We start from the raw sequence: 24604 nt of genomic DNA on the forward strand, positions 1-24604 counted from the left end.
AATTTTATAAAAATTGTTCAAACCTTTACAAAATTATATGATAATTTGTTATTACTTGGTGAAATAAATTTCACATTTTTTATGAAGGTTGCATAGAACAAAAACTAAATTTACAGTATATAATTAAGTATATATCATGAAGATTGAAAGTTCCATATATTTTATTTTAATTTATGTCGAAAGAAATGGTCAAAAGAAAAAAATGTCATGGAACCTGTAAAAATATTAAAAATTGGTTGATATATAATTTCCTGAAATAAGACGTTGGTATATTGTCAAAATTTTGACAGGGAGCAGATTAACCAACGCTTCGGACATTTTTAGTGTTCCACGTGAAATAAATCAATCTTTAATGTGGTGCGCTGACTTTGAAATCCACCATCCACTACTTAATCACGCCAGTTGTCAGTTTTGCGCTTTATGAGAGACCAGAAGGATAAAACGGATGGTTTTATTGAAGGAGCGTTGACAAAGTTAAAAAATATCCAAGTTCTTGCCAAGATCTATAAAGTCCAAGCTTGTTTTTCAGTGACACGCACGCAATTGAAAAGGCAAAAGTAACGACTGACGGCATAATATACGGAATGCCCGAGACTTTCCTGCGACACTCTTAATTTTCTGCGCGTGGGCGCGGAGAGTTCAGGACAAATAAAATTTACGAACTCCGATAGAGACCCAGTAATAAGATATAAAAGCAGGGCGCTCGAAGTGACACTCGAAAATTAACTATCAGCCAGGCTTTGGCGCTTTTTGTCTCTCGGCTTCAATTAATTTATGGCCTCCTCGCTTTCCTGCCCTTTGTGCCGCCTGGCGAAATTGCGCCTCGAAGTAATCGAGGAAAATCGTGCTCCGGGTCGACCGGAGGAAATTGCGAATGTAGACAAAAGAAAGCGGAGTCAGCACTGCCATTTTATAGCAAAGCAAGTATTCAAATATCTGTCCAGCCTATAATTTCAAAAAGCTTATTTAAAAAGAATAAAAAATATTTTGTATTACTTGAGATTATAGTTTATTTCTATAAATATTTAGCTTCATTATCAGTTGTCCATTTTATTTCATGACTATTATTAAACATTTTCTACACGCTTTAAATAAATTTTTAGATTGTAATAATTTGAGCTTACGTTATAATTTTTGTTACATGCCGTTTTTTTCCACATCATTATGAGATCAAACAAAAAGTAATCAAATCTGTCATTTTTTTTTTTTTAAATAAAGCATATTTATTTGGAAAATAAGTTTCAAGTCCGGCCAACTCTAATCTGAGTTATCGGCTGGTGCTTATGCGACTAAAGCGCAAGGCTGAAAGCCAAGCACTTTTCTGCTCTATTCACATATTTTTACATGCGAGTTTTAAATTGAATTGTACAGATTCAATTTTTCAACAAAAAAAGTCCTGGGAATGCAAGAAGGAAAATAGTTTCACCTTCTTCTTCTGCACCTAGTCTCATAAAATTAACGTTCTTATCAAAACCAACTTTAATTTGTAAGTTACTCGCTCTTTTTCTCGTCCTTTTTTCCCTCCTTCCTTCATAAGCTCACGCTTTTACTTTTTTCAAACTTTTCCAAGCCTAGCTGCTATTGACAAAAATATTAAATGTCAACAAAATTTCTCTTTCTCATTTTTCAAGTTTCCCATTACAAAAATTCATCTCTCTCCACTATATTTTTTCTTTCAAAAGATTCCGTCACCAATAACCGGATTAGCTTTTTTTGTAAAAAAAATTCGCCTGCGGGAGACGGGCGCCGTCGATTTATTCATGTCGACCGTAAATATCATCAAAACCTAATAATGTGTGCGTCAGACATCAGCAGGCGCCCACCAGCAGCCTCTCCGTTCTCATAATTTATAATCCGAAATGACAAAACAGCGCCACAGAATGCGCTATGCAAATTATGCACGGCCCGTAAATTTCATCGCGAGAGTTCCTCGCCCTGCAAATTCCTCCTTGCCTTAGGAGAAAAGCTCTGTTGATGTGCAACAATCAACAATGAACACAAATTTTCCAGACCACAAAATTAATTTTTCTACCTGGTTATTTGTTAATTATGTACCTCTAAATTTAGTTTAATCAAACTTGAAGTAGCAGTTAATTATTCTTTAATACACTTATCAAATAAATAATTTATTTTGAACTATTATTGTTGTTGATTTATCAAAATTGTTCCATTACATTGATTTAATATTTATTAATTAAAATAATATAATTTATTTTGTTTTTATAAATTTAAATATAAAATATTAAAAATTAATTTAAAAAATATTATTTTATATGTTTTTATTTATTTATTAGTTTTATGTTAAATTTTTATAATCAATTATTATTTTGAGAATGGCTCAGCATATTCCTTATCATGTTTTAAGTATTTTTTTTAATTTTTTATTTGTATCTTCTGGTGCCTCTTATTTGCTATGTGTTGAGTTAAAATTTTCTCCCAATTTTGAAACTCGGTGCCATTTCAATGTTAATGTTGCAACGGACACTTCTCGTTTAGCTTCCTTACCAAAGCAATAGCGCATTCAAGATGATCCAATTTTATTTAAATGCTTCGCACCTCCTGTAGCGCAACTTACGCAAGCTCGCTCGTTTGTTTTTATGCAAAATTGAAAAGGTCTCGTCTCGTCGCAAAACTTTGGCGAAATGAAAAAAGTTGTCTTTCAACACTCTGAACGGCGCGTGCATGTTTTATGCCTGACGCTTTTCTTTTGCTCTCTTCTTTCACCACCAAGCTCGAATACAGAATCGCATCGAGCTGCTTTTTGCAGCACACGCACGCGACGAATCATTTTTCCTCGGGTACCTCTCAAAACGGCAAAATCTCTCGGCGACGCTCAGCCCATTCATCAGCAAGTCACCGCACCGTCTCGGCTAACAAACTACGGTGGCTTTATTTTTAACCCTGCACGCAGCCAAGAAGGGTCGTTCATTCAGAGGAAAGATAGCAACCGTCTTATTCAGAAAGAAAAAAAAGAGGATTCAGAATTAAAAGCAGAAATCCATTTTGCATAACTGCCGCTTTTATATTCTTCCTTCAGCACGAGGACTTTGTTTCCACTCGAGAAAATCTGGCGCCTCCAGTGCTGCGCGCTTTCCTCCTAGTTTGAGTGAAAATGAACATTCTGCACTGTGCGATTATAACCGAGTAAAAGGAGATTCGCTATAAAATTTTATTACCCAGGGCTGTTATTTTCCACTATGTGCACCGTTTGCAGTGCTTGAAGAGCTTTGTTTGTTTTCTGATTGAGTAAGGAAAAGAATACACGTGCTCTAATTTACTTAAAATGAACAAGATATCTAGATTTCCTTTTTTCCTTTTAGTTAAAACATGATTATTAGGCGAACTAATTATTCTAGATCATAATTTGTTAAATTTATAATAAATATATGGCAATAATGAAAAAAAAATGAGCACGAAATTTTTACCACAAATTTAGGGTGTAGCCAACAGTGATGACAGAGAGACGTATGAGACACCTTTCAAGCCAAAGCACAGGTCGGTTGGCAAGGGTTCGTGGATTTACTTGCAAAAAATCAGGTGAAAAGAACACAAAATTTGACGGATTTTTTACCTTTGTGATTTGTTTATAAAAAATCTAAAAAATATGCCATTCTGAATTTTTAATATGTTGTTCCTACATGTTAGGACTATCTTAGATAAAAATTTCAGCCCAATCGAAGGTGGCATATTTTTGCAAGAATTTTTTTTGTACGTGTGACCCCTGAAAAATGACTTTGACCTTTGACCTCTGGATTATTTGACCCCTCAGGATTGAAGAGAAGGTAAAAAGAAAATTTTTGGTGCTAGCCGCATTTCTGTATCTCAATTAGAACCCGAGATATTCCATTTTTAAGTTGAAACTACAGTAGCGTTTTTCCGGGAAAGCTTTTGACTTTTCCGAGTTTTTTCCACGCCAAAATCCGTCAAATTTTCACCTGATTTTTTGCAAGTAAATCAACGACCCCTTGCCAACCGACCTGTGCTTTGGCCATGATTTAATAAAATATTTTTATATTTTATTGCTAATTGATATGTTATTGAAGGGGAAATCGAAATGCATATTAATCAAAAACTTTTCACTTTCACTGATTTAAAAATAGAGAATTTAAAAAAAAAACCTATTTCCTCACAATTTTCTATAGACGAGCTTCTAATTGTACACATTAATTATTTTTGGCCTCAATATTTTAGCTTTTCATTTTTGAACCATATTTTTTACATTAATTTTCCAACACAAAATTTAATTTTATAAAGAATTTCTCATTATTTTTAAATGATATAAAAAAAGCATTTCAAATTGATTTTGTGGTTTTGTCAAACACCGTAAATTGTAAAATATTTCAAAATAATGCCTTGTTGTTGGAAACCATCAGCAACGTAATTTTGAAAAGTGACACAAAAACAATGGAATTGTGTCTGGCGGGGCTTGAAATAAAATGAAATTGTTCATTTTGCTCCCGTCGTGGCATTTAATCCAGGAGAGTAAAAAAAAAAAAAATAACTGGAGCCTTTTACAAACATTTGTTTGCGCTACACTTTTCAGGCGAGTGAGTCCTTACGGCTCCTTTCCTTTTTTCGCATTTCGCAAACGGTACCAAATGAGCAGCAGGCGGCGCACCCCATTTGCGTAAAAACCCACTCCACCTGGACGAGCCCTTTGTCTCTTTCTCCTTTTTTCCACTACAGTTTTTTCCTTTTCCGGTCTTAAATGGCTTGGAAAAGGTCGGCTAATTTAAATTTATGATTATGGACTTCAAAAGCAAGTTTTTTATAAATCCATCGCACAGAACTTATTTTATTATATAAACGTGCATATCTTTGTCGGAAACAAGAAACTCTCTTTACTTCCCTCGTCGTCCTTGGATGGCAAATTGCAAATTTCGCGATGGAATAGAAAAAAATGCCAATACATTGCAGGTGAATTAAATTTTGATGCCATTTTCCATCACGTCTTTATGCTCTTGCCCCAGTTTTATGCAAAGCGAGCGGGATTTGAACCGCGGGATTGCAAGGCAGTAAAAATTTATACTGCCTGCCGGGAATGGGTTTTTCCGTCACGGGTCAATTTTTCAATAAACTTAAGAGTCGGGCGGAAGTTTTACAGAGAAAAAGGAGCAATTAAAAAAGCTTTCCTGTTTCGTGCATATAGGAGAAGTTCTTGTTCATTTTTTTCTCACTTGGTTCGCGCGCAGATGAAAAGGAGCTCGTTTGACATTGACACGATTCTTTTGATCTCGAGCCCTGCTTGCTTGCTTTTCTCCCTTTCTTTATTTGTTTCTGTGCAGTTTTTCACGCCAACACCCGCCGAAACAGCCATATGATGAATGAATGCTCGCGTGACGTCACCAGGCACAAAGAAAGAGGTCCATCCACTTTTTGAATCACGTCCCTGTCCAGTTATTCGTTTGCGATGAGCCGGAAAGCAGAGAACAGGCGAGGGTCCTTTCGAGCCGCTTGTAAATATTTGAAGCCTTTCTAGACTCGCGGAGAATGAGTTATTCTTGGATATTTGAACGCAAAGAACATCTGAAGGCAAAATAATATGAAAGAAAACGAACTCAAGACTCTTTTCATTTTGCTCCCTCCACATAAGCTCGCTACTTTTAAATCACAATTTTTTTTGGTCGGAACCAAACTATTAAAAATAATAATAATAATAATTATGTGTGAAGAATTGCGAATTCAAATTGGAATTTATTAATTTTTGAGCGTGTCATATATTTTTAGTATTACTGACTTCTGGAAAATGAAGTGAAAGGACTTTTATTTTATCTTGTCGCGCGCACCACATTATGTATTGCTTTGTAAACTTTTTTAATTTACATAAAAGTTGTACTCACATGACTTTGAAGTTCAAAATAAAAGCATACATTTTAAAAATTAAGTTTTAGCAACATGAACTACAAATTAGTTGCAACAAATTTGTTTTAAAGTAAATTAAAAATTAACTTGCTAATATTTAAATCCATTTTAAGTAAAAAAATAAATCAATTATTAAAATTTTTAAATTATTTAGTTGCAAATTGTGTTTATTGATCTATCACAAAGGCAATTGCTGCCCATAACGGGATACATCATTTATACATTCAAAATTATACAAGTTAATATAATGAGAGAAAAGATGATAATTTTACATACAAATTTTTACAAAAACAAAATACAAAACAAAAAGAAAAATTAACAGTAATAAAGTTCTTTGAACATTTTTTTTTTCTTTTTCTGGATGCTGAAAGCTTGCATTTAAATGACTGCCTGATACTTCCAAATGCCGCTTTTTTTGTTTATATATACATTTTTTTTTAAATAATTAAAATTTACCGGATATTTATATTATATTTTAAATATTAATATAGATTTTTTTTAAAAATTTTAATATTTATCATTTATTAATAAATATTCAGTGCTTTTGCTTGAGGTTTATAATAATTATTTAATATATTAAAATCCACCTATTGCTGAAGAACTCTTGAACGGCGTAAAATTTTATGAAGATTCACATAAGAAGTACCAATATTAATGAAGTAAAAAATTCAGGCTAATTAAGAGATGCCATTTGTAGGCGTTGCTCTGAATTGAGTTATGTTTGTTTGCTTCAAGTGCGCAAAAAGCCAAGTTTCCAAAGTTTTTACTACTTTTCCATGCAAATAATACATGGCGCTCCCTAGGTAAAAACGTCCCCTGCCGTTAGTGAGCGAGTTTGCAAGGCAATGAAAATTCATGAGGCTCGCGGATACCTTCTGTGCGCAGGTAATTTTGGCGAGCGGCTCGGTTATTTTTACACCAGAAAAACTCTTCGTCCGTTCTTTTCTCCGAGTCAGCATTATCGGCGAATTCTCATCTGGATCTCCAAAATATGCGCGTGTTTTTTTCCGACCTGCGGATAAAAAGAGTTTGCACGCGGCGATATATTTAACGCGCCTCGGCTTTTCGTTTGCCGGCGGTGTAATTTAATTTCGCGTTCTCGTATACGCAGCCATAAATAAATACGCCCGATGACATTCGGCTGAGTCGGAGATAAAAAAGAATAATGTACCAGACTCTCCTACAAGCAACCACAGCAGGAGTTTAATAATTTGATTCCCCCAAAGAGAGAAAGAAAGGAATGAAAATATTCATTTTTTTTTTGCGCAAGGCTCTTTTCTAAAAAAAAAAAAAAAAACAATTTGCTGAATAAAGTTTCAATAAAGTTGAGAGCTGAATGTAATCTCATTGCGTCTGCAGCACGTGCAAATATAATTACATCTAAAAGGGAAACCAACGTGAGTTGCTTGCTTTGCGCGGGGGCGAAAGGAACACGCGACGTGGTTCTCGGGAAAGCGTGGGAGTTGGTTTATTCGCCGCTGGCAGAGCAAACACACCTTTGGCGAGGAAAGGCTGCTTTCTTTGTTGACATCATCCGGCAAAAGAAAAGCAATCAGGCCGCACCAAATGATTGTCGCCGGCAATAAGCTGGTGGGAAATTTCGTTCCGAGATCCAATTGCCAAAAGAAGAGCGAGAATTTGCTCGGGAGCGATTCGGGCCGCGAGAGTAAACACTGATGTAGACGGACGGACGGGTTGTCACGCGCCGTCGTTTTGCCGAAGGAGGGCGGACGCATCATTTAATCAATGAAATAGTAGTTTAGCTTTCTACAAACAAAGCGCACAAAGTACATATAATAGACCGACCTTGAGGAGAAAATCCACGGCTAATGGGGCTGTGGTGATTCATCATTCATCTGATGCTCACATTTTTATTGTATACTTAAAAGGTTCAAAAGAAATCCGAAAATAGACAAATAATAAAATTATTCACTACTAAGTTAAAAAATTTATTAGCAAGTTTTGCAATCAAAATTTTTTTTTTTCATCCAGCATGCGACCTAAAAGAACCGTTTATATCGAGAAAAAGCTCCAAGTAGCTAAACAGAAATAAAAGCTATAACAATGAGGGAACAAAACTAGATTTTGTTTATACTCCCATTTTACTGTTTAAGGGCAGCAGAATTTATGGGCCAATAAAATGCCAGTTTTGTGTTTTTTCACTTTTTCTCCCACTGCAAAAAATAGCATCGAGCAGAACAGAGATAAACTGGACCTCGAAACACGAACGGCGAAGTCCACTTTTGCCTTTTTCGCGCTCCTTCTAATTGTAATTGCCACTGCAGCTTCTCGGGTAGCCTATCCCGCATCACACATCTGACTAACATTTTGCCTACGCACTCAGGCGCCTGCCGTATCTTTTTACACGGCCGCCGGCAGCTATACAACGTGCAAGTTTTACTGAAGCCACTTTGGAAAAGAAAGAATCAAATTTCTTTCAATGGGAGGCGCAATCATGAAATAAGCGACGGATCAAATTTCCTTAGGAACCGCAATAATTAAATTTGAAAGTTTTTGAACAGTAATAATTTTATATCCACGCGTTGATATAATGTAAGAAAGAGCATAAAAACCTGAGAAACGATTTTTTGATTGGTTTAAAAATCATTATTAATAATTTGGTATTTTTACTAAAACACCTTAGTTGTTAAATTCCAAAGCGTGTCAAAGATAATCAAATAAAAAAGTTGTGTTAAAAATACATAGCTCATATAAAATGATAATTGATAATCAACAGAGGTAAAGATTTTTTTATTGTTTAATTCTCCAAAGCGTGATTCTTTTTTAAATATCTAGTAAAAATAATTTTATTATTAAAATGTAAAATCGAAGTTGCTGGCAGGTTATTACATGGAATATTTCCAATATATTTTTCAAAATAATAAAAAGACTTTTATAATTTTATAATTAATTTTTTTTTAAATAAAAATATAAGACTATTTTTGGTATAACTAAATTTTAAAAATATTTACGTTGATTAAATGAGCTTGTGTGTGTGTTTTTTTTTTGTCGCAGTCACGCATTGTCCATGTGTTAAATTAACAGAGTTATCACAACATTTACCCAACGCCGTGCCGCAGCCAGCGGCCAAAATAACAGAAACCACTGACAAGTGTTTTCAGAAGCACTCGGCAGAACAAACTGCTCGGGGGACAACTTTTCAAAAGCAAACCCAATTAAAGCATCCCCCGGTTTTGAGCATAGCGTGGCTTTCAGGACATTAATTTTCAATGGCACGTATATATTTGCGCGCAGCTTTCAGCCAGGGGCCGATCTTTTATCTGCATGCAAAGCTCGAGACGAACTTGTGAAAAGCGATTCCTCATCCCAAATGAGTGTTGCTTGGGGGATGAAATATATCAAAATGCATCTGATAACTTTCACCAAGTTGGAGAACGCCCATGAAGTTGCTAACAAGCATCTTCTGGTGAATTTATCTCACAATCTGTGGCGGCTTCGTTATGGTTACGATGGAATGTAATGATTTTCCTGCTGAATTTTTCTTATCTTGAAAGTACTTTCTCCATCGTCAAATATGACCGAGAAAATTACCACTTATTACGATGAAAAAATTAAAAGCATATTATATTTTATTTCTATAAATTAATTGAATAAATTAATGGATAAGAGCATTATTTTTTTTAATGTTGTCAAATTAAGCTACTTACTGTGTTAGTGTTCATTTTGTATTATATTGAATCAAATTAGTTTTTATTGAAATACGTCAATAAAAATCACGTGATCTTCATTTTCCAAACGTATTCGTGCGTATATATTATTATGAAAAGATAGAAATGAATTGAAAATTCTCTCTTTGACTCCCATCAGACTAATGAAGCGTGCATGCGTGGAGTCGATTTGTGTTTGCTCAACAAATTGGAAAACGTTGCCCTGAGAGCCAGAAGCAAAAGCAAATAAACAAACAGAAATCAAAGAGGCGAAATCAAACTCAGAGATACAGTTTGCTTGTGCGATCTCATGTTAAACGACGCATAAAATTGCAATATATGGAAGCATGATTAATTTTTAATTGGGAACCAAAAGTTGAATTCCAAATTCAAGAAACTGCGCTGGAATGGATTTTTATATAATTTTTAAGCTTTAAAGCAGATTTAACTGGATTGACCTAATTCCCGATGTTTTCGCTCATTTCCACAAATCCTCTTTTCTGGCGGCATAAAAAATACGGTTTGTTTGAAGCTTTAAGCGTAAAAAATTACTATGCTTGCCGGAAACCCCCAAGTTATTTTAAATCGTTACATGGTGCGGTGAAAATAAATGAAAAAACACTGCGCGAAAAGTGTGGAAAGAGAGACGCTCGGTTTGTGCGGTTGCCATGTGGCGCAATGCAAATACGCAGCAGATGTGAGGCCGTAGATTTCAAAGTGTGTGTCGACGGAAAATCTCAGCCAACGACATTATAAAGCACGTGTTGCAATGATAAAATTACAGCCTGCAAAGAGCAGATAATTGCTTTCGCCTGCACGTGCCGTTGAGACATAATTTCCTAAACGTGTCTTGCACAAAACAAAACTATCTGCTGATTTCTTTGGCAATTCTCCTTAGCATGAGAGGAAAATAAAAGAATGCTGACCTGATCCACTTGTATGGGAAAAAGCGTGTTGGCATCATTCCATTTACAGCTCTTCATTCCACTCTGCTCTATTTGATTTTTAACTTGCAAAAGGCGGAACAACGGCCCGGTTAAATTGCCTCAAATCTAGTCTCGATCGGGCCGTAAATTACTCGCGATGGCGGCAGCAGTCGACAACCTAGATTGCTTTTTATCACTTGACAAAAGATGGATTTACATTCCATCGAACCATCATATATGAATTGTGTGGACATTCCATCGATAGCAGAATTTAATTCCGTATTAAGCAAATAAATGCATTGCGAGTTCATTTTAAGAATAAAAAATGGTTTACTTTGCTTAATGAACTTAATTTAATCAGTTTATTTAATACCATATGACTTAATTCTCACACATTAATTTCGCAAATCATTCAAGTAAATTGCCTGAAAAATCCCGTAAAATATTCACAAAGTTTTAAAAAGACACAACGATCAAACGTAACTTTATAATTAATTGATTAAGTATAAAGTATGTGCAAGTGAAGAACTCAGGCTTTTTCCTCGTTGAATAAAATTGATTTTATTAAAAAAAAAACGAAACTGGTGGAGCCGTTTTGTTTTTGAATATTTACAATTTTTACAGCGAGGAAAAAACCTGAATGATCATCTCCTCAAGTGTCAATTTCTTCAGACCAAGAAAAAATACAAGAAATTATTGTCAGGGATAAATATTTCTGCCCTAGCTGTTGGATATTGATTTATAAAAGTAAATTCTCACTAAAAAGCATTTCCCTCTCAAATAAATTTCGAGCCATTCATCATGCACTGCCGCAGAAACCGCCATTCTCGTGATGTTTTCGCAGCGGTTTTAATGGCGCTTTCACATTGGTGTGTGTTTTTTGCGGCACGTGCGATCCTGTGTAGTCTCGTCAGTGGGTCGCTCTCGCCATATCGGCGTACAAAAAGTGACAAGCCAGCCAGCCACTCGCCGCCACCGTAATGAATCGCGCGTGGTGATGGATGCATTATTATTGCCATCGGCGCCCTTGTACGTTTTGTCCTCGAAGCGAATTAAAAATCCGTCGTTGGCCAAAACCAAACACAAGTTTTGCAGACCACGCGACGAAAATGGGCAAAGTACGGACGGATAAAAATATCCTGTGGCGATTTCATCGCTTCGGTCGAGAAGGAGAATTGACACGCGAAATGAGAAAAGGCTTAGCAGTGGTGCCTGGTGTCAAAAAACCGCAGGCTGCCGACGCCGAGGGCAGATCTTGCGTGTCGCTAAATTACAGACATGCTGGGATTTTGGGGTTAGACCAAAATTGATCTGCAGCTCTGAACTTGCAATCAGTCTGATCTAGCACAAAAGCTTGTTTGTAAAAGAATTGTTTCATTTGAACAGTTTTTTTTTTCAAAACAAGTTATATTAAAAAAAAAAATTCAAACGGGATTATTATTTTAGAATAAGATTTAAATAATAACCTAAACTTTTAAAATAAAAACATTAAAAACTAAAAAATTAAAAATAATTAAAAACATTTTTAATAATTTTTCATGTTGATTCTTTTTAATCAATTAATTAATTTTTATTATCATCATTATTTTGTTTATTTTTTATTAAATAAAAACCACATACTTCTATTATATTACATAATATTTATTAAATAAATATTAAAAAGTGACTTATAATTAAATAAATTATTTTTATAGTGTCTAATACCAATATCAGTTGTCTTTAAGTTGTTGGTAACAAAATTTTTAAACGTCCTCTAAGATTCTCTTAATTTATTAAGTCTTTTAACTTCATCGAACTTGACTGAAAATTGTTTAATTTTTCGACCAATCATCCATTTCAAACATGTTATTTTCAATTGAAGTTGAATTTGTTGAATTTCTTCTGTGAAGCTTCCCAAATTTACAATTATCATAATAAAGTTCTTAATAAAAAATAAAAAAAGGTTATTTAACATTAGAGGAACTTTGGAATTCATCCTACCAACAAAGAAGGTAAAATGAGGAAAATTTCAAAGCTATTTGTAATCTCAAAATTTTACTAAAATAATAAAAATTAGCAATTGATAAAAAAAACTGATTTTTCTCAATAAAATTTTCTAAATCTACAAATTTAGCAAATGGACTTTCAAACATTTCGATTCACTTGAAATCTGAGAAAAAAATTGTATGCTTCCACATTATCCTCTCGACCGTCCACGTGCTGTCATTTGACAAGTTTCAGAAAGGTACATAATGAAGGCGGCGCTCTTTATTTACCGGCGCCCCACATTCCTGGCCAAGGTAGACGGCCGGGGCTGTTTTTTAGCGTCGGCAGAGACGTGAGCAGGCAAACAATCATCGTTCCTCGCTTCTTTCGCACGCGACGACCAGAGAGCGGCCCACATTCAGCGTCCGATCAGATTTTCATTAACAACACGCCCCATTATATGCCGACCCCTTTGTTCGCCGCTGGTCACCCACCCCTGACCGCCCTCCGCGGCACAAAGCAAGGGCGACGGCTGCACTTTGCGTTGCAAAAAGTCGCACAGCTGCCGCCTGACGACCTCATTATCTGCTTTCCTAACGGCGCAAGAAAAGGAGCGACACGTTTTTGTGACGCAAATTGCAGCGCTTCACGAATAATTACAGCAAAAAGCTTTTTTATTCATATTATTCACTTTTTTGTGTCTTCGATTGCAAATTGAGCGTTGTTTCTATGCTCAAGATTTACTTCTTATTACGCACGGTGCAATAATTTAAATGTTAATAACAATTATATTCAAAGTTGAAAATATATTTAACGCAAAAAAATATAAATAGACACTTAATAAATTAAACGTAAAAATATGATAAAAGTTTTTTTTTTAATTTTGTGTTTCTTTTAGATGTATCGGTGTATCAGAGAATTTTTTGCTGAACATTTTTCCTGAGAACAGAATGACAAAAAAATTTTTATTCAACTAAAGTTGTTGTTGTTGTTGTTGTTTATTCTACTCAAGTCATACATGAAAAAAATTGATTTGGAAAAAATGAGCAGAAAGGGTATCACAACTAGCAGAGGTCTGCTAAAACGCCCGACATCAAAAAGAAATCGGCCACCGCGTGAACCCGCGTGAAGTTTGAGAGCAAGGGTTGCAGTACTTTTCAATTATCGAATCTTTATTTATTTTAAAATTGTCCATGAATTGCTGAAGGTTAGAGCAGTTACGATAAAGAGTTAAAATTACATTAAATAAGTTTGTTAGCTGGTTTATTAGTAAATTTATCCCCGACAATATCAGTTGATATTCGCAAATAATGCTGTGTACTAAAAATTCTCATAATAAGCTAACCTAGTATGTGAATATAAATTATTAGAATTACTTATTGACTTTTTAAATTTAATTTTTTACCATTGAGCCTGAAAAGAAAAAACGAAATGAAATATTTACCCTGATCCAGTGGTGCTGCCGTTTCTTCACATTTTCAATTTTTCCTCTCTTACTCATTTTTTGACTTGCCAAGAAATGTCGAAAACAAAAAACTATGATAACCCTTCGTGAAATAATATATTTTTTAATTTTTGGTTTCTTACATGTTGTCGTAATTTTTTTTCTTGAAATTTAAGTTTGAAATTATGGTGCAGTATTAAATTAAATGAAAAATAAATACTTAAGGCACGTAACTGGTTAAATTTTACTATAGAACGTAGGAAAGTTTACGGCTTTGAGGTGCGAGGTTGCCTGCGTTTTGTTTGTTGGAGAGGATTTGGTATACAAAATGTATTGCCGACGCAAAGGCAAATTTGCATTTACACGACGCCACGCAGCTGTGGCAAAGGACAAAGGTGATTCAACCCTTACGTTGCCAATACAAGGCGAAATCGCGACACAGTCAGCATTTTATCCGGCGGCAATATTGCCAAGGCCAGATATTCAATCGCTCGCAACCCTTCTTGCTCCAGATATTATTCGTGCGCGCGACCCACGCGCTCTGTTTTGTCAAAGCAATCAAAGACCGTTTTCCGGCGCCCTGCTTCCCGCTTATTGCGGCACACAAACTCGCAAAGGAAGCAAAATCCAGGTTATTAACGATGTCAACGATGTGATTATCAAGGCTTTGCTCAAAATAATTTGTCCTATTCATGGAAACACACGGGCTCAATTTTCATAATCGATGAGTTGCTATTTATTTATGTACGTCTGGAGAATTCTCTAATTAGCAAAGTTTTTGCGTGAGCGTAAAAGATTCAGAAGGTGAATTCGCATCTAGAATATTCTGAAAGGACTCATGAAGAACATAAACAACCCAAAATAAAATCATCCTGGGAAGTGAATTTTGTAAAACATATTTTTAAACAATTTCCAATTTCGAAATATTTATTTTAATCCTCTTTTACAAATTAATATTATTATTCAAGCTTAGCTGAGCTTCATAAATCAAAAGCCATAAAAGCGTTAAAAATTTAATGTAACTGCTCCTCATTTTTAGAAAAGCGAAATCATCTAGTTATGTAATAATTTTTAATGGTTTAAAATTTTTACCCTGAAAATCATCAAATTTCTGGGATTGAATTGATTTCAATTTTAAATATTAATTCCCTTTTTTAATAATAATCTGTTTTATTATACTTTTGGTCATAAAAAAATTAATAAATCGAAGAAAAAAAAGATAGGGTTGAAACTATTCACAAATTATCTACAAATTTTGAGATTATATCAAGTATACTGTATCAAATAATTCCCTTCAAGCTAACATGAATTTTAAGTGAAACAATCGGCCTTAACTTGTAACCAAAACTTTTCTTTCGTTCGGAGAATTTACTTCCCCAAATAATAACAGACCTCCCAAGAAAGATGATTGAATTGGACAGAAAAATAATGGGACTGTCAGGCTGACACGGAACAAGAATTAATTAGTCGCGATAATCTGTTTTACAAGTTCGCCTATGACGTGACAATGTTTTCCCAGAGCGGCTTAATCTGTCTGCCTTCCTCGGCAGGGATTTCGTCTCTTGGTGTGCAATTCCACTCGCATATGCACAGAATCCATCCCTAAGTCGGCTAAATTATTCTTGAGCCTCGACAATAATCGCTCACGATTGCCGTGCGCGCATCTAATCCTCTCAACGTGTTCAGCTCCTCTCCATGCATATAACTCATGTAATGCATGGGCGCGAAAATTATCTGCCGGTGATCCATGCTAATGAGTGGTTAGATCGTGCAGCCGCAAAATTTATATTTATGCCCCGGGGCATCAACAAACATTCACACGTATAGCGGCGGCGCATATGTGCAAGTGAAGGTTAATTTGCGCCGAAGTTCAGAAACTCTATTGACTGATGCATGTGCAGCAGAATTTCATGTACGGAGGTCGCCTGATGGTTCCGCACAAAGATGATCAAAACTGAATTTAAATAAACTATAGTTTAAAATTGGTTTTTAAGCAAGTTCAATAATTTAAAAATAACCACAACGATATGATATTCAAAATAGTGCCTTTCATTTGTTTGACGAAGAAGTTGACACTCGAGGAGATGATCAGAGAAGTGAAGAGATGATCGGGCTTTTCCTTGTAGTGAAAATTGTTTTCACGAAAAAAAGTGAGCCATTTTGTATGTTTTTTTTTTAATAAAAACTATTTCTACACCAAGGAAAAAGCATAATCTCTAAACTTTCATTGTTTGCACAGAAAAAATGAAATATTTAAACTATTTAGAAAAATAAAATTAAAATGTATCATATCGTAAAATGACATCAGTTTTCATGCTAATACTAGGCATTAATTGAATTAAAATGATAAAAATAAAATATTATGAAAAGATAAACAATGATGTTGAAAATTTATCATATATCTTATTTATTATTTTTTTTTTCAAAGTTGAAATTAATCTGAATTTTATGAAATGAAATATTCTCTGCCCTATTTTGTTGATTAATTTTTGATTGGTCTCCGCTGACTTATCGGATATTTCATCTGACAAAAATATGAAAGCCAAGTGCGCGGAAAAATGTCAAAATAATGTAATTAATCCGTTGCGCGCATCCAACTAGGAAAAGAAGCCAAATCTATTTATTCCTCTTGATTAACCGCCACTCATGCACGTTGGCAAAACGCCCTGCCTCATTACATGGGCCTCGTGGGAGCCTTGCAAAATTTCATTGCCGCGTAAACCTTCATTGCACCGCAAATAAGCCGCGCCGACGATAATTAAAGTGCTCGGAATTCAAGTCCAAGAGGCTTGTTCTCGACGCGTTGCTTGCTGTGGGGTCAAACGGGAAGAATGCAAGAGCTGTGGCGGTCGAGATGTCGGGTGAAAACAATCCACGGGCTGAAGGGTGCTTTCCGTCCTCCCGGCAAAGTGGAGTAGCTGCGTGGCTTGGCTTTCTCAAGCGATGGGGAAATTTTTCTGCTTCTATGTTGTTGAGCAAAATAAACGTGGGAGGGAAATTTCCGTGGTTTTATTATGTTGCTAAATATTTTGATTGTGAAATTACATCATCATGACGTGGTAAAAGGATGTAACTCTAACGAATATAAATGTCCTTTACGCTTATCAAACCTTTTTTATATAAGTAAATAATAATTAAGTTTTGCTTTTAATTAATAAAATTAATTTATATTAAAATCTAAATATGTTCTTGTTTAAAAATATTTAAAAAATAAATAAAATTTTATAATAAAAACATTTTATTAATTTAAAATTTAAATAAATTATAAAGTTTACTTGTTGATTTAAAAATATTTATAAACTTTTTTAATTGTAAGTTTATTTAAATAAATTGACTTTTTTCTTAATAATTTCAATTGATACATTTTTAGCTATAACTTGTGTTTATATTAATGAAGATAGCAATTTTTTATATTTACGCCAGTTCTGACCCCCATGATCCATGATACTGTAAAAGTTAAGCTGTTGATTGAAGCGAAATTGCGCAATAATTTACTATTCTTTGAACTTATAATTGAAATTATAATTTATGAAAATATTGATGCATGAATTTCATTTCCACACCTTTAAACTGTGTTATCAAATTTGAACTGCCCATAATTATTTTGTTTTCCCAGTAAGCAAAACTTGCGCGCTTCTCCAAACAGACATGAATCGAGAGAAAATTGTATTTTGCTTTACACGCGCCTCAAATTATTCGCACCGAAGCCTTTCACGTGTTCCGCAGTTGGAAATTCAACAAGGAAAACTTAATAATTCTCAATAACGCGCCGCTAAATAATTCCTCGAAGCTCCCATTTGTGCGAGTGTGTGTGCGAAATTAGCAAGCTGCTCCTGAATTCAGGGAAAGCAAACAGTAGATTCCGTCGGCTTGCTGTGTGAGCTCAATAAACTGCGAACGTGCTCCCGATACATTTGTTGCATATTTGATGGCAGCCGCCGTGGGGCGAGCAAGTTTCCGAGCAACCGCTCACATTCAGCATTTTTTCCGAGACAATGGAGAAGAAAGGGAAATCCAACATCAAATTTAAATTATATGCTGGGTTGGAGAAATCGCCCATTTTTTATTTCAATTTCCAGAAATTTTGACAAATTCATCGATTAAAGAAGTTTGGAAGCTTTCAATTTTTTTTTACAAATCTGACTTGCAAATCCGAAACTAAATATTAACTTGCAAATTGGCATCTAATACATGGTTTAATTAAAAATTTATTTCAAAATTAAGCTCTCGCTCCATTTTCACATAGAAACGATTACATTTATTCGACAATTTTTTTTGTAATTCCCACGATGTGTGGATTTATAAATTAAGTGAATCTGAAAAATTAACACGTTCTTTCTTCACAAACAAAATAGTAATAATTACCACACTGAATATCGTCCCAATACCCGCTTGGTGCATACAAAATGAGACAGTGCTCCTCATTAAATGCATTGTTGGGGATACCAGGAATACCACCATAATAAGTGAACGTCAACGGTTCTTGAGTTGTCACCCAGTAGAAAAAGCTCTCACTGCCCAAGTCAGAAGCAGCGATCCAGACGTCCAATACACCGCCTGCAATTTAATTACAAAAACTGAGGAAAATTCTGATGATACTTTACCGAGAATTGCATAAAGATCGTTGTTCCTAGTTTGGCTGTAAGGAGTGGCAAGTCGTAAGCCCAACCTTTGGCAAGTCTCCAAAGCCTCAAAGAAGGACGTCTTGAGAAACAAACATGCAATTTTGCATCATTTTTAAAATTTACTGTTAACCTTTTGTGGTGATCTCGGCAGGTATTTGCATTCTCCTGATGGGTATTTTCTCATGCGCTCCTTAATGAAAGTAGGCGTTTGCACTGTAAATGTTTGATTTGAATTAAAAAATTGTAGAGAATAATTTAATTATTTTTATGCTAAATATTCAATAAATTACTTAGGAGTTTAAAACTTTACCATTGCAGCATGACCGGTCTCTTTTATTATTGCCTGGTTTATTGAAATTCTGAAAAAGAAGGCACCTTAAATTAGCCAACTTGAATAACTTGCTAGATTCAGTTATTGCACCTCTTTTTGAAGAGAACTTATCTTTTTTATTTCCTTTTCTTTGTTATAATAAGTTCTAGATCCTGAGTCCGAGTCCTCCTAGTGATTAAAACAAGTTTTCATTATTATTTGACCATAATTTTAAAAATTCTAATTAATTGTGAGGAGGGAAGCACTGAATTTTTGGACACAAAGAATATCAAAAATTTTGCTTCAAATTCTCAAAAGGAGCCGCATTTGAAGTTATAGTTTTTTGTTATTATTAATTATTGATTATTGAGAGCTTTTTTTAACAACTAAAGATACTTACACTGCTGGCTCGGATAGAAGTGGTGCAGATGATCACAAGCATAGCCGTGACAATGAAAATCGCTAAACGCATCTTGCAATATTCTTCAGGAACAGTCAATTTTTTTTGCATGGGGTCTAATAAATATAAAATAAAATAACTTTCTTGAATTTCACTTTGTAAAGCCTTGAAAATTAATTATAAAAAAGAAACTTTTGGCATTTTTACGTTCACAATTCTGTATTTTAAATGCAAAAATTGGAAAAAATTATATATGCCGTCAAATAAAAAGTTAGCAATCGAAGTTTGTGAATTCATAAAACGAATTGAAATGAATTTGTTCAATTCTTATCGTGGTAAATACGTAAAGAGCAATTCAAAATTCAATATCTCACCTGGCAAACACCACAGTAAAGCTGTGGAAATTCAGCTTTTATATCAAGCGGATTCCCTACCCACAACTTTCCGCTTGATGCGTAAAAAGAACGCATCAAGACAACCTGCAGTGTTTGTCATTCAGTCACATAGATTAAGTGATCCTAATTTAAATAATTTTACTTTTACAGATTTGTCACGTTTTCCATGATGATTATAGACTTGCAAGTTGTAAAGTGTAGTCGAGAGAGCGGTACGTGCCACCGATGAAAAATACGCATCGCTTGGCCTAGAATCAAATTTGTTGAGCTATTTTAATATTATTATTATTGCATTATGGAATTTAATCGCATTATAATTATGCCAAATGTAAAGGAAAAACAACAGGGAAAAATTAGCATATTCCTATTCATTCAACTTCCACTTATGAAATTTTTCGAAATTTTGGTGAGGGAAGCATGAATTTTTTTTAATGTATCAGATAATTACTGATAATGAAATAAAATTTTAAATAAATAACAACAAGAAACAAAATTCAATTAAAAAATGCAATATTTAAATATATATTTGGAAAAATCAAAATTATTGAACATTAAAGATTTAAAGTAAAAAGCAAGTAAATTTTAACGTCTTTTTATTTTCTAGTTCATGTGGCGTAAAAGTTTTTGAGCAAAAAGAAATTGATTTACGATGCAGTTTTTATTTTGCTGCATCCATAAATTTCTTAAGTACATTTCTTGCGAAAATTGCGCCGTTTAGTGCTAAAAAGAAGTTGCCGGCGCACAGCATTTCGCAACGCAAATAAATCCTGAGCTCTTTTCGGCAAATAAAAATAAACAGCCGCGCTAATGCACTCGTCGTGTGCCACAGCAGCAGGCGAAGTGGCAAAAAATGGCCCAAAGAGAGTCAGATGAGGAAAAGGACAAACACGTTTGTCACTCGCTCGCTCGCTATCGTCATCATCTCCATTTCTCACTCGGCGGACGCGCTGAATTTGGTTATTATTCAACGGAACGTCAACAAAATTGTCGCACGCGCCGCGAATAAAAGGGTGATTTATTTGCACCCTCCAGACGCGCGGAACGAAAGCTAGATCGTGTCAAGTAAAGGAAGAAGAAAAATGCGGCAAAAGATTAATTTCTTGTGTTTGTCAAAAGTCAGAATGATAAAAATTCAAACTGGAGAAATTTGTTTTTTAATTCATCACAGTTATTTGAATAAAAATTCGTTTAATGAAAAAATCATTGAATTATAAATTTCATGATATCTCAGCTTTTGCTGCAGACACAAAATTGATCTCATTTCCAGTGAAAGCACAATTTCTAGGCTCTCCGGCGGAATAAAAAAGCTTAAATCATAACAGCAATAATTCTCAAGTATTCCGAGAAGAACCCTCTCTTTTCATAAAGTCGTCTTCGTTCCTCTCTCGCAAGCTAGACACGCACTACTTGAACTTTCAACTGTCATGCTCTAAAAAATTCAGTAGAATAATTTCCCTTCTCCGCAAGAAAAAAAAGCAAAAGAAGACTGGGTGCGGTCAAACTCTTTTGATCGGCCACTCTCATTTCGCATTTGCATGAGCTGGTCGGATCAATGCAAATAATTGCGTACAAAAGCAAGAGCGTGCGATTTGTTTGTTCTGCTGGATCGTTAATCGAAACAGGAAAGCCTCCAAAGCGTGGCTTTCGAGATTAATTTGCATCCAGCCGCTGTCAAACCGGTTAAATTTATTTATTATTCGCTTTATCTGCTTCATTGTCCGTGAAACAATGACGGTTTATGGGATTTGGCATTTGGAGGGAAAAATGGTCCCAATAATAATGTCGTTTGTTCAAATTGAAAAGTTTTAATTTATAGAATTCAAAACGAAAAATTCAACATATTTTACACCGTTCATAAAATAGTTTTTATACACAAAAATAAAATATGATACAATAAATTTTTAAAATTTATTATAAATCGTAGAAACTTTAATTCGGTCCTATTAAGTTTTAAATCTCTGCGAATCATGCAAATTATAAGTTGTGGATCTATTCCTAGATAAAATTTTAATTAATTTATCTATAAATCTGAATCTATAAAATAAACAGTTTATATAACTGGTTGAAATGTTATAAAAGCTTGTATTTTGTGTTAAGACTCAGTAGCTGGAGATACTTACCGAGCGCAATAAAAAGTTTACTGCTCAAAATAAAAACATCCATAACCGGCGATACTCGCTTTTTCTGTATTCAGTCACTTCCTCCCCGTTATTTCCGCCAATTCTCGTGGGTAATTAAGGGCTATAAAAACAACGCTGGAGGCGCAAATAGGCTTAGCGAGTGATCGCAGCCGTAAATGCCAGAGGCTGTCTCTTGTTCTCCTCCAGTTAGCAAATAATTCCCAAAGGGTTGCTTTTGTTAGTTGCCCTCCGTCTGCATCATAATTCAGTCAGTTTTTTTTATTATCGAGGGCTCCTTTGACGTCACAGCCGGATCGCGTCTGATACGCGTCGTCCCACATTTTTTTTCTGTACTTTTATGGACCTTCAGGAGCATGTCTGAAAGAACAGTGACGCAACGATGCTGTGTAATCTGGTATTTAATCGCTAGATTTCAGTCCAACATGCAATGAATGACAAACAAAGGGGAGCAAAAACTTCGCGCCTGTTGCTTTTTTGCAAAACATAAAATCCATCAAATTTGTGTTGCGGAAGACGGGATTTCAAACGGTGAAATTCACCGTAAAACTGAATAACAAGAATGACTTTAAAAGATACGAGGAACAAAATTCTGATAATCTTACAATTAATGCAATTAATTGTCATCGCACAGGCCACTGCAGTTAAAATTGAATGATTCTTTCTTTTAATAATTTTCATGTAGCCGAAATTATTATTATATAAAGCTAATTTATTAATTTTTTAAGTGAAATTTTGATATGTAATAATCAGTTTAAAATAAAAAAATATTTTAAATTGCTTAATCACATAATTTAACAATAAACAAAAAATAATTTTAAAATTGTCATAATTATTGTAATTAAAAAACTTTAAGATAAATGTCTATATTCTTATTTTAAATAAACTGAAAAAAAATTAAATACTTTGAAATTGTGTAAGAAAAAAACTTTAAATTTCTGCTGCTAATTTTTTGCTTAATTTAAGAAACCATTTTCATAGAGTTTGTGCGGGTCTTCAAGAAAAACTCAAATCACATAAACTTTTGTTTGTCGATTGTTATATCCCCTTTTTTTCTCAAGACGTTGATTTATAAAATTTGTGCGCGAGCTGATTTCGGCGTTGATTGGCGATTTGAAGGGCGACGTCTCCACGCCGCCTCACGCAAAGGACTCGACTCTGGTGAAATTACACGCAGCCTCCTTTAACATCGAATGGGACCAGAACGTCATTTTCCGACTTAATTGCCCCAAAACATGTAGATAATGAAGATAGCTTTAAGAAAAGCGTTTATTTGGCCGTTGGTAATTATTTGCGTTTAGGTGCAAAAGAATTGAGATTTGAAGGAAAATTGTAGAGCTGTTCATTTCTTTTAAATATCTATTTTTGTAGAAATAAATTAATTTACTGGCTTCTTTATGGGAACATTGCTTAAGCAAGTTCTAAAAATAGTAGAAATAAATCAAAGAAATATGTTTTGAACTACGGCACTCCCTACGGAATATCTTATTCTGAGAAAATTCGGAAACGGGCCAAGTGGAGCTGAAATTGGTCGATTTCCAGTGGGTGAAATTCGCTCCAGCTGTTTGCGATTTGTTTTATTTCTTGTACACTAGCATTGGCTACACATTTTGGAAGTTGTCACCGACAAGGAGAGCCACTTGAAGTTGTGCTTTATACAGACTATGGCGTTCGCCTTTTTTGCGATTTTCTCAAACGCGTACACCTGGCAGTGAAATGAGTGACGAGAAATTCGTGGAAATTATGGCCAAAGGACGCTCTCAGAATAGGGTCGAGGGCATTTTTATTGATTTTATCATGCTTCTCTTCAAGACTAAGGCTTTAAACAAATAAAAATGGAACACTAGAATATCATTTCAATAGAAATCGATAGGAATTTTTAATCTGTGCTTCATGAAAATAAAAATAAAATTTAATTGGGTGGTGCCTTCTGTCCCACCAATAAAGGGCACAGGCCGACAAGACTTTGTCTTGGCCTGACCCTAAAAAAAAAAAAAAAAAAAAAAAAAAAATATAGAATTTCAGTGCCAAAAAACAAAACATTTGAAGTATGAAAAAAATGAGGCGAATAACCTGTGATAAATCAAATCAATGTATAATTACTTTGTTGACAGTAAATATAATACAATTGAAACTAACGTATCGTTGTTTTTAACGAGAATCGAGATCAAATTATTGTGATTTGTGTGATTGGAGTTGATCAAATTCAGTGTTTAATAAACATAAGGTTTTCACTGTCCCGCATTTTATGCAGAAAAAAAAGCAAACAAGCCAAACACAAAAGTAAACAAAACGCAAATAATTAATTGTGGCGTGCGCTCGACTATTGATTGATTAAGGACGAGTCTGCTGGCGACAATAATAGAACGAGAGGGAGCGGCAGGCGAAAATTTACACCCCCATCAAAGTGCAGTGAGCCAGCAAGGCACCTAATGAGTGCAGATTGATTATTTTTTAATTGGATTCCCTCGGCTAATTGCATATTCATGTAGCGAGGCAAAAACAAGTCGTCCAGAGACCAACTCGCTTTAATCAGGATAATCCGTGGGGGCCGAGGACGACGTGCCGTGTTTTGCGCTGCACTTATTAACGTTGCAAGTAATTAGCGGATTATTCGTTTGCTTTGAAGAGATTTAATTCTCAAATTCTAATTTTAAAAGTGCGTCAAAGAAGTGCAATTTTGCTGTAATCACTAGGCATGTTCTCTATATAATAAATTTTAAAATTTTATTTTTTTTTTTTAAATTTTAATAACATTTAATTTTTATTTGTAATTCACTTTAATATAAAACGATGCTTATTGCATTATTTTTATTTATTTAAAATAATTATATTTTTAATAAATTTTAACATTATTTGAATTTTTTTGTT

At 34.5% G+C, this 24604-nt stretch overlaps 2 protein-coding genes across 2 annotated transcripts in view; one reads left to right on the forward strand and one right to left on the reverse strand.

The window, feature by feature from the left end:
* LOC132195306 (potassium channel subfamily K member 13-like) overlaps positions 1-24604 on the forward strand; it is a 33144-nt gene that overhangs the window by 731 nt on the left and 7809 nt on the right. The gene's annotated exons all lie outside the window — the stretch shown is intronic.
* LOC132195327 (collectin-11-like) lies at positions 18054-19337 on the reverse strand. Its single transcript, XM_059617253.1, has 6 exons — positions 19201-19337; positions 18912-18989; positions 18801-18849; positions 18621-18703; positions 18470-18569; positions 18054-18422 (listed from the first exon to the last, which is right to left on the reverse strand). Exons 1-6 carry the CDS (start codon positions 19309-19311, stop codon positions 18190-18192), a joined length of 654 nt encoding a protein of 217 aa, XP_059473236.1. The 5' UTR covers positions 19312-19337; the 3' UTR covers positions 18054-18189.

This window comes from Neocloeon triangulifer, unplaced genomic scaffold (genome assembly GCF_031216515.1).
Source record: "Neocloeon triangulifer isolate White Clay Creek 2 clone unplaced genomic scaffold, ASM3121651v1 ptg000009l, whole genome shotgun sequence".
Classification (NCBI taxonomy): Eukaryota; Metazoa; Arthropoda; class Insecta; order Ephemeroptera; family Baetidae; genus Neocloeon; species Neocloeon triangulifer.

Coding starts and splice junctions, on each gene's coding strand:
- LOC132195327 (XM_059617253.1), bottom strand. CDS start 19,311: ATGCAAAAAAAATTGACTGTTCCTGAAGAATATTGCAAGATGCGTTTA. Junction 18,850..18,911: donor TAAGTTCTCTTCAAAAAGAG/GTGCAATAACTG, acceptor CTTCTTTTTCAG/AATTTCAATAAACCAGGCAA. Junction 18,570..18,620: donor TGCCGAGATCACCACAAAAG/GTTAACAGTAAA, acceptor TTGTTTCTCAAG/ACGTCCTTCTTTGAGGCTTT.